This window comes from Morone saxatilis, unplaced genomic scaffold (genome assembly GCF_004916995.1).
Source record: "Morone saxatilis isolate NCDOM2014 unplaced genomic scaffold, NCSU_SB_2.0 Contig3, whole genome shotgun sequence".
NCBI lineage: Eukaryota > Metazoa > Chordata > Actinopteri > Moronidae > Morone > Morone saxatilis.
In genome coordinates, this window is record NW_023339873.1 from 1544231 (window position 1) to 1555624 (window position 11394).

An 11394-nucleotide genomic window follows, 5' to 3' on the forward strand; every position below is an offset into this window, starting at 1 on the left:
TAATAATAATAATACATTTTTTTCTTAAAAAACGAATGTGTTTTTAATGGTTTAAATGCTTCTGTTTAAGCAGAACTCATAAAAACCAATATTTGTTTTCAACAGCAGTCTTTATGAGTTAAAACCACAGCAGAGTAGCCATGAGTCATTGTTTTTAAAACTAAAAGCATGTCCTTTTCAAAGTGCTCTCTCAATATGTCGTTTTTTATTCAGTTTCATCCATTATTGAGAGAGAGAGAGAGAGATATTAAAAAGTGACCGTTTTTGTGCCTTCCTGCTTCTGTCCTGCTGTAGTGATCATTAAAACAGCACAGTGCTGCTCTGGAGAGCTGTTTACATGATACCAACTTCGTCTACAGCTTGAGAGTTGCTCTGATATCAAAAGTGTAGAGCTCAGCAGAGTAACACTGCAAAAAAACAAAAACATGCAAATCAATGCATCTGGCATTTCCACTCGCACTAAAAGAGAGAGAGAGAGCGAGGAAGAGATGGCACACCGCTCAGCAAGACACTGAAATGAATCCAATTTAGAGCTGCCAGGGGAGCTCTGCCCGGTCCTGCTCGAGGACGGTGTCTTGCTCGCCTGTCAGTCAAGACGTTTTAAAATTTGACTCCAAAGGACGACTCCTGTCCTCAGGCGCCTCTCACATCCGACCGGGGGTGACGGCCTTGACCAGCCGCCGGCTAAAAACGGCTCCCTTGTACACCGAGCTGAGTGAGAATAGGGGCACAGAGATTTATCCATCCACTCCCTGCTGCTCTGGGCTGAGGTGGTGGCGGCGTGGTGGTGGTGGTGGCCGACAATCCACTCAGACGTGACACTGAGAGGATAGAAGAGCCCACTGACAGCTTAAACTTACAGACTGCTGCCAAAGTGATGGAAGATGGTGGCTTGTTAATGGGGCCTGGTTCCATTTTGGGAGAGTCGTTTTTGATCTTTTGACTGCAATACAAGACACCAGACTCCAGGGAGAAAAACACTTATTTTACCTTATAATCATAACATCGTAACTTCATTCAAAGTGGACACAAACTAAATAAAACTCACCAAAACCGTCTCTGTTAGTGTTTCCAACAAATCACCTCTGAAACTCTTGTTTTGGTGGAAAATAGAATCCTTAAATTCACCCGTCCGTTATGTGATAAAAACACAGTTTCAAGTCCGGAGCAACGCTAATGGAAACAAACCAACAGAGAGCGGCCTGCGATACAACACAGGCAGAGGGAGAGAGACACCATGTGACTCTGTTGTTTGCTGATGTATTAATGTAAAATATTTTAATATATACAACTTTTGAAAGGTCACAAGATGATTAATGTGATAGTAAAGAAGAAAAAACATTGTTTTGTGTTATTTACTTCTTTAAGTCTTTGGTGGAACTGCTCACAACTCATAGACATGTTCAACTTGTGCTGAGGAACCACTGCTGCTGTATAGATACTATAGGCAGTATTACTTTTATTCATTAATGCTGAGCCCCTCTTACTTTGTCACAGTGTCCCAAAATCCCCAAACCCCCAAATTTCCATTTAAATTACTGTTAATAAGTTTGAAATTTAAATATGGAAAGAAACTTTAAGTGCAAGTTCAAGCAGGAAGACAATTATCATTCTAATTTTATCATCTCTCTGGGGCTCCACCTCTCAGTTGTCATCCAATTATTTCACTGGGATCTGTTAACGGCCTTTTCTCTCAACCCATTAGCATGTTAGCTGAAGGATATTAAAGCTACCTCACCTGTTTGCTCTCCCTGCTGCGACTGCAGTCTCTGCTGTTCAATCAATATATTAATCTACATGGTTAATGCCAGTTTTATTTTTACAATCCACAATTAAACAATTAAAGCTGAGTGGAGGTGCTTTTTTATGTTTATGTCCAGATTATGTATTTTTTTATTTTATTTTATTTTAATTTAATTTAAATTAAATTTGACCTTCTAGGATTGGGACCAGTGTTGCCAACTGGGTTCATTTTTAGCGAATTTTCAGACTTTATATATAAAAAGCGACTAATGACAAATTTAGTGACAAATATACTATATTATATTGTAATTTGTGCAGCCTGAATGGGAATGAATGCAGTGAAAACCCACCTCTTCTTCAGCCCAGCTTTTAACTAGGGATGGTTTTTAGACATTATTTACCATTTTTTACTCAATTATCTCTTAGTATTTTGTTTTTTAAGTATAATTGTTAATTTATTTAAACTGTGTCCTTATAAGATATATCCTTATTATTTTGTCATTCTGTCATTTATTTGTCATTTCTGCATGCTTTCTTAATTTATGTTATTCAGTTTTATAGTATAGCTTTTATTAAATCCTATTGTTATACCTGTACAATCAATTGTAATGTATTTTATTTTCATTTTTTTCTTTGTATTCTACTTTATTTAATTTTTACTGTCTTATTATCGTCTTGTCCATTGTCTGTGAAGCACTTTGAACTGCACTATACTTTATGAAAGGTGCTTTACAAATAAAGTTTGATTGATTGATAGATCCAAAAGCTTCGGGGTCTCTCCCTCTCCTCTTGGTACGCTCTCTCAGCCAGCAGTTCCTGTTTCCTGTAAATACTTGTTTATTTGATCTTCTCCCTCCTTTTTAAATAACTTTTCACTTCAAATATACAATGTCCCAGTAGTGAGTTATTAAGCTTAAGATGTATCTTTCATATGGCTGTGAGTAATAAGCTTTACACAAATACATTTGTGATGTTTTATGCGATCATCGGGTGACTTGAAAGACATTTAGTACTTGTAAGATTAGCATTTCCTGAATATTGCAGTTTAAACCATCAGGTAAATGAATATTTAAAAGCCACCTACAGTCATATCAAGAAATTAATTTAGTGCCAGATGTTTTCGCTTTATGAGCACTGATGCTCGGAAGAGCGAGGACCATTTTCGGTATATGCACCTGCGGTCAATGAGCAACCATATTTGGATTCCTCATCCATTTTTAAACCAGCTATGTTAGCCACAAACACGGTAGGCTGTTACATTAGCAGAAAGAACACTTAGTTTAGGCTTTTTCTAGATGTTATTAAGTGATAAAACACCCAAAATATAGTATAAAACATGATCTACAAGGAGAAAACATACCGTTAGCTTAACTGATGGCTTATTTTCAGTGTGTATTGTCACCTCTGTGTGTATCAGTCCTTGAAGACACTGCAGCTGTTGGGAAAGAAAGTAATCACTCAGACTAATTATATTAGCACAGATTAAAATGTCCTCAGCCCTTTAAGGAATAATTACAACCATGCCAGGAAATGCAGGCTGCACCAATCCAAAAATAATCCACAATCCTTCACTGTGAGCAAAATTAATGCTGCCGCTGCATCACTTTACTCCATAAAAACCAAACATTAAACTTAATGGGCACTTTATGGTAAGATAACAGATCGACGATGCCATTACAAACATATGTGATATACTATAACACAGGGGGCAAAGGGTCAGGGTCAGTATTGATCGCTGCTGTTTCTCATACCGGCTGTTTCCTTTCCAGTTTTATGTACGGAGAGCTGACGGACAAGAAGACCATCGACAAAGTCAGGCAGACGTTCGACAACTATGAGTCCAACTGCTTCGAAATCCTACTGTACAGAAAGAACAGTGAGTGCTCACTTACTTCATTACTTGACATTATGTCATCTGTTTTGTAACTCTGGGAGAATTATTCATAACTGTATATCCTCACGTCTGGATCAGCGGTTCCTGCTAATCAAACATCGTGATTATAGCAGCAGTCGAGTGAGCAGTAAATCCCCCTCAGCGGCGCTGGTGAGGAGCACAATGGACAAAGTGTGTAGAGAAAAATAGTTCCAAATGTTCCTGTCTTCAGAGAGTGATGACCTACGAGAGCAAAACGCGAGGTGGAGGAGCACGAGGCTCAGAGGGAGAAACAGTAAAAAAAAAAAATCAATTTTAAAGTGGTTCAAATTTGCTGACAAATCAGCAGAGTGGGGCCTTTTTTTATAGAGGCTGGATATAAATGAGATGGATGATGGCTACGAACAACTTGTATCCAGAGAAATTATGATATTAAGGTGTATGCAACTTTGCTGAACTTTGGCTTCGCCTGAAAGTGCACAAGGAGGTAATAAAGTCACAGAAACCTCAGCCGGTTCGAGGGTTTTCTCTACAGAAAGAACACTGAGTCCCCTTTAAAGTGATGACCTTAACATTAAGTTGTTAAAAGGACACGTGTGTTTGAATATGGGGTAATTTAAACATCATGTTCATGGACAGTGAGGATCAAATTGTTCTTATGAAGATTATTGGGTACAACAGGGGACAGCTCAGTACTGTAATTACTCAATTTCATTATGTTCGTCTCAAAATGTCAGTTAATTAAAGAAGATTCTTTATAAATAGGATACTAGAGCTGCGTCCCAATTCCAAACCACATACTATTGAGTATGCAGCGTTCTTATAGTGGAAAGTGAACTCAAAAATGTCAATATGCAGATTAAAACTGCTGGACTGTTCATTAGTTGTGCCACAATGCAATGCACAAAGTAATAGAGCTTTTCATCACCAGAATAATTAATTCCATGGTTACAGTCAGCTCACATTATGCATAATTTCATTATTACCAAATATTAAAATACATTTGTGTATTTAAATATTTATATATTTTGTTCTTTGGGCTTTTTCAGCTTGTTTTGTTTCTGGTAATAGACTAACCATTGACAGTAGGGTCTGCGAAGTGAAGCCTTCAGTGTTGTTCTTTGCTCTTCATCAATAAAGAAATACAGTTCTGATATAACTGATGCTAGCAGTGTCTACGTTATCATCTTTAGCTGCTGCCATCGCTGTTTTCAAGCAACAGACACCTAGCGTTAAACCACAGCGGTAGCTCATGCCGTAGCTGCTGTTATATGGCCAAAAGTATGTGGACAGTTGAACATTACACTTAGGATGATGTGAATTAATTAAGGTTTTGGTTGGAGAGTCACTTTATTAAAGAAGCGTATTTGTATTGTTGACTCATGTCTCATAACTGTCTGCAAATGCTTCCTCTATTGTGCAGCAGTTTACTAAAGCGCAGATTTGGGTGTCAGAGTTGTTCAAAGTTGAACGCAACATGAAAGATTTGGCAGCAAAAATAAATTCCAGTGATTTTTATGGAAATTAATTGTTTTTTTGTTTGTTTTTTTAAATCAAGATTTTTGCTGTTTTTAAATGCTTGTGCGACTTTAGAATTACCATATAGTTTGGGGTTTTGAAAAGGGCTCAAACGATTAACACTTAATCAATAGACACAGTAATTTGAAACGGCAATAATAAACAGCAACCATTCTCTCCTCCCAGACTCACAAAGTGGAGGATTTGCTACTTATCTCTGATTTATATCATTATAAACTGAGTTTTTGACTTCTGTCCTGACATCTAAAGATGTCATCTTGGGCTCTGGGAAATGATAATGGACAGTCTTCACTGTTCCTCCCACTGTTTATAGACTGAACAATATAAAATATTAGTTATAGACCTGATTATGAGGACACAAACTAAGATTTTCTGATGTCTCTGCAGGAAGTCCAGTGTGGTTCTACATGCAAGTGGCTCCCATCAGGAACGAGAACGACAAGGTGGTCCTGTTCCTCTGCACCTTTAAGGACATCACCCTCTTCAAGCAGCCCATCGAAGACGAAACCACAAAAGGTGAGTGTTTCACTGCAAGCAGGCAGGTGCTTTTCCTCAGGGACGCCTCCCAAAAAACATCTCTGCACAAACAACAATGTCTCTCTGCTTTTTTGAAAATTATTATGAGATGATTCACAGTAGAATTAAAAAAAAAAAGAAAAACCTGATGTTTTGAGGACATGACGTGCAGCTTATTGTGCCGAGCCACCAGAAAAAAAATCTTTTTTATGGTGTTCCTGTTTTGTTAGATAGTATACAGTGAGGAGTTACAGGAGAGAGGGAGCGATACGGGGGATGACATGTGACAAAATGTGTGAGTGGGAAGCAAATGGGTACATGGCTGGATGCCCCGGTGCGTAATGTAACGCCAGTTGGCTTCTGATAGGACATATAATTACGTTTCTTCATCCTCCTCCTCCTCCTCCTTCAACTTCTTGTTCTTTCTCTTGATGTTTTTCATTCTCCGGGTTTTTATTGTTCTCCTTTTTCATCTTCATGTTCTTCTCAGTCTCAACCTTCCTCTTTATCCTCTCTTTTCTTTATGCTTAATACTTTGATGAAATAACTGCAAAATGAATGACAATCCCATCAGCCTCAGCTTTACCGTGTGTTTAGTGATAATTAGCTAATTTTAGCATACTAGCACGTAGAGCTGCACAATTCAGTGCAATATCCAAATCACAGAAGCTGCAGTTTTCTATATAAATGTAAAACGTGTGACGAAACAGCATTATAATGTCAGTGGAAATCACTGTAGAGCTGCAGAGATGTCCTGTACTACAAAATCCTGTTCTCCAGATGTTAGAAAACATGTTTGTTTGGTACAGAAATACACAATCATCATGATTTTAATGGCTTTTACTCACACTAAACCAATGTTTCTCAAACTGCATGGAACCACTGTAGGGGGGACACAAAGTGAAACTAAGGTGAAAGAATAAGAGTCAAAGTGAAAGTGGTATGATGCAATCGTACTGACCTTTATTTCCTAAAAATCTACTTTTGGTTCTAGTATCATTGTTAATGATTGATAAAAATGGTGGCTGTGACCTTTTTATGGCTTCTGAAGGGAGAAAGACAGAAAGTGTGAGAATTAATAATGTATATGAAAAACACAATAGTTCATGTCGGCTGGTGTCTCAGCCCCAGTGCAGCCTCACAGAGCTGCTAGCATGGCTGCAAACCTGCAGTCTGGTCTTCTCCATCACATCCAGAGATTCTTCTCTTCCTCCTCCTGTTTTGTGTCAGACTTGTTCTTTCAGTTCAATTCAAAGATCCAATTTTGTCATGTGGCAAAAACAGATGTTTACATTGCCAAAGGAAGTGTAAAATATATGTACATACAGATCAGTAAAAAAACAACTTCCCCCTTCCTTTTCATGCTCTGACTGTGTGTCATCCCCTCCTCCTCCTCCTTTTCTTTTTATTCCCTTCTTGTTACTCTTTTCACTCTCCTCCTTCGTCTCTTATGTTTTAAGCCTTCTTCTTCCTCCACCTCCTCGTGCTCCTCCTTTTTTATATGCGTTCTTGCACTACTTTGTCTCTTCTTCTTCTTTCCTCTTCTGTCCTTTCTCTCCCGCTGAGAAATCTTAGGACAATTTTGCATTGCCACCAATCTCTTTTCTCCGTCCTTTTTTTCATCCAAAGCTGCAGCTGGATGAAAAAGAGCGAGTCAAGTCTTGTTTCCCTGCGATGCAGGAACGTCTCGAGCTGTCAGGTTGCGTTTGAGGAGGCTGTGATGCTGTCAGGAATCACAGGAGATGTGGGTGGCGGTGTTGTCCTCTGTGCCCTGACTGATGCGCAGTGTCAGCTTCCTGCCCCGGGAGTCGCTCTCGGCGAAGCTGAGCGGGTGTGTTTGCCCTTTGACAAGGATCCCTCACCCTTCCCCCTTTTTAATCTACACACACATGTAAACACGTGTGAACACATGCAGTGAGGTTCCCCCCCGTTGCAATTTGTTTATTCATTCATTATGTGTGCTCTGCGACACATGAATAACATGGGTTGAACATGCAATTACAGTTTGAGTGGAACTAGTATTGTCACATCAGTGCGCTCACGTCTTTGCCAGTTAGCTGCTCCTGCTGATGATGTGACAAACTTCAGATTTAGTTCTGTAATCACCCCGTCACTTAAAAAAAAAAAAAAGCCACCAGAGGTCCGGCAACCACAGTTCAGTCAGAGTATCAGAAACAAAACAACACAAAGAACGTCACCTACATGAGCCTTCTTGGAACTACGGTTGAATCAATGTAGAAAGTGTCCAACCGGTTCGATATTAAGGCAAAAATGACCATGCAGGTAATACTGAATTTTACCACTAGGTGTCACATAATGAGAGCCCAAGTCAATGAGTTTTCCACAACACGTTCCTGCAAATGTTTCACAATAAAAGCCTTATTAAAGTGTGACAAAACACCCATATTCTGCTAGCTACCTCCCTATCAGCACAGCACAGGAGAATCACTCAGCTGCCGGTAGTCAGAGCTAACTGAGCAACGAGCAGCTGCTGTCAGACTCTCTATTCACACGCTGGTCACTAGAATCACATTCATGACCCGTATGTAAACGTCTATGTCTGTTACCTGTGTTGTAGTGTTAGCTAAGCTAGTGGCTCAGAGAGGCTATTTCTGTGACTGTCAAGCTACGTTGCAGGCTGCAAGTCTGCAGAGTCGAGAAGTTAGTTTGTTTTATAGGAAGTGTTATTATATTTATACCATAATGTGTAGAATTCAAATACTTTGTGCGAAAATGTTAAGATTTGTAGGTGAATCCATTAACAACATTAGGAAATACACATTGATAGGTTTTTTAAATGAAAAAAGTGTTTTGAGAGGTTAGTTCACTCTTTAAGAAAGAGAGGGGATCAAATAGAACAGAAGCTGGACAAACAGCCAAACAGAAGCTGGCTAGCTACGTTGCTAACATAGAAAACAGAGCGAGTGAGCACAGGGTTATATTAGAGTCATATTGACAAGGGAAAATTATAGGGTCATTGTTAATTAACTTTTCAGTAACACAAAGTTAGCTAGTTACTGTGAAGATTCGGCAACACCGTGCTGCTCAGTTGCGATGTGTATTATTCGTTTTATTAGTAGTAATAGTATTTGTTAAATTAGCTTTTTTTAATGTTCAACAATGCAAATGTTACTTTTGTTCGTGTTTGTAATGTGTCTGGCTTACGTTGGAAATTGTCATTTTTGTGCAGGTTTATAGTTTTAACCATTAGTGAGCTGGCTGTTCTGGTGAATGTCACATTGGGTTGACATCACTGAGAGCTGCTTCTCGTCTCTTTTTATTTTGCCAGAGCATCTCATAATAACGAATCCCAGTACAGTCAGTTTGCATAAAATCAAACTGGTTAAGCTTGTAGACCGGACCGGAAACCGACCCAACCTGATCGTTTTGTTGTCAGTTTAAAAAGTCATATATTAGTTTAAGCTGTTTTAGTTCCCAATGTGGCTTCTGATTCATCAACAACAAGGCTCCACATTGCCATTGGTGGTTTGACTGACGTGCTGCAGCCAGACCGAAGCCAGCCAGTACACTGCGGTGTATTCTAGTACAGTACGGCTGGTTGGAGGATGCAGCATCATCCTCAGAGCGGCGTACTGTGGGCTTCAGTTTAACCCGCCTGGTTATTAGAGGGGTGGGAGAGGCCGTTTGTGAGGGAGGGAAATTCGCCGCCGCGGGCGTTGGCAGCTGAGTTCGCTCGTGCTGCAGACCTACACTTGCTCTTGGCTCCGACTCTGGCTGCTCCCGTGGCTCGGCACGCCACAACTTGTTAGCGTCAGCTGAGCGGTAGAGAGATCCCGGTCCGCTAAAGATATCCATCCTCAACTTAAAATAACAAAACAGACTGTAAATGTGTTATCTGCACCCTGTGGTCTTCATGCCCCCGTCTGGCTTAAAAATACCCATTTTTATCCCATTTTATCCAACCATCCAACACGTGGAGAGCATTGACATCATCCCAAATTTAATAGGTGCCTTTTCATTGAAATCAGAACATTTCTGATTGCTCTGTGTATGGCCACTGGTTGCGGCTATTACAGTCAGGCTGCTGTGAGCATTGTCAATGTAGGGAAGCAGTGACAACAGAAACAGGAGTGAAGATAAACAAGTGGCAGAGCAAAACTGTTAGAAATGTTGAGCATCATGTTGTTTCATTGCGGTGTTCTCTGTTCGCCATCTGTGAAGCTTTTACAGGTGCTGACAAAGCAGTTACCTCAGCCGCTGGCGAGACATCATCTCAGGTAGACAGCTGATCAGAATAAGTGAAGAGCGCCAAGGCAACAACACAGATGCCTCAGGCGTTAAACCGGAAAACATTTTAGAAGAACCTGGTTATTAAACCGTCATAGAATACATATATAATATATGGAATCATCATTTAACTCCAGTTTTCATGCAGCTTATTCAACCAATAGACGAGGATTTTGAAACTAAATACACACCCAGATGATCCTTCTGAATGAGGGGGTAAAATTCAATTAAACTTTTCTTGCATTTTTTGGTCATTTAATCAATTTCCAGGTGTTTCCATGACTGGAAAACTTGTCTCTAAATTTCCATGTTGTCCATATATTTCCAGGACACTTGGGAATCCTGTCACACTGAACTGTAAAGGTAGGTGACGGTTAATTCACTACAAACACAGTGAATGACCACAGTACCTGTTCACACGTTAGGTGCATGTAAAGGTAACTTTAGATCTGCAGTGGTTTGTTTGAAAAGGACGACGTTCCTATCTCTGAGCAACAAACATGTAAATCAACATGAATGCTGTCTTAATGTATCTGGACCTCGGAGGAGCTGTTGAGTTAATTAAACCAAACATGTGATAACCTTAGTGACACACAGTACCTGAACTCTGCTGCTCCCACTTTCCTTTAATGTCAAAAACCCTGGTTTGAAAGCTAACCCTGAACAACAATTCAATTCAATTCAACACAAAGGGAAACCCGCCCATACTAATAAATGTTAAAGAAAGATGTTAAATTTGGACAGTTGTGTGTCAGATGCCTGTATTTGTCATGTTCTGCAGTAACTGTAGGTTGAAAATTTCAGAATTCACTTTGGTGGCGCGTGCACCAGTTCTGCTCCCGTTATTTTTTTATTTCCACTTCCATTGTGCTCCAGTCTGATACATCAACTAGTATTCTTGTGTGTGTGGAGGAACCGTAGCGGGAGCATTACTATTAACCGTGAAAAAGACCTCTTATTTACTTGTCCTGCAGTTTCTGCTCATGCTCTTTTGTTGAGGTCCTTTCGTCCTTTATGTGTCAGCATGTTCGGTGGAAGCCTGTGAGCTGTCAGTACGTATTTACACCAAGACAAATTCCTCCATTTTACTTCATAATGAAAAGAGCACATTGGCTCGTTTTCCCTGCAAATGGTTCGCTGATATTTAATGCATGCACACTATACAGTGAGTTATGCAACCACAGCGACTGAATAAGTGGTATAGACAGAGCCCTTCAGACCTTCAGTAAAAGGAATAATACCATAATAGAAAACTATGCCATTAAAAGTCCTGCTAAAGCAAACATTTGCAGCAAGTGTGAACCTATCGTGGGGTCACCCATTGGTTTGTGTAGTGCAGTTTTGAAGCCTCGAGTTCGAGTTGATCGACGCTCATTGGCTGCACAGTTTTGACTCGTCCGTAGCAGGAAACCATTGCAGCTCGCCTGGTCACACACTATCTGGTATTCCAGGTAAACAGTAAAATGTGTTTGTGA

The 11394-nt window shown here is 39.9% G+C and overlaps 1 protein-coding gene across 1 annotated transcript in view; it reads left to right on the plus strand.

Moving 5' to 3' along the window:
• Positions 1-11394, plus strand: part of LOC118336869 (potassium voltage-gated channel subfamily H member 5-like) — a 32896-nt gene that overhangs the window by 8768 nt on the left and 12734 nt on the right. The window contains exons 3-4 of the mRNA XM_035673628.1: positions 3513-3619; positions 5543-5671. Coding sequence (XP_035529521.1) covers positions 3513-3619; positions 5543-5671 — 236 coding nt within the window. The remainder of the gene's footprint in view (positions 1-3512; positions 3620-5542; positions 5672-11394) is intronic.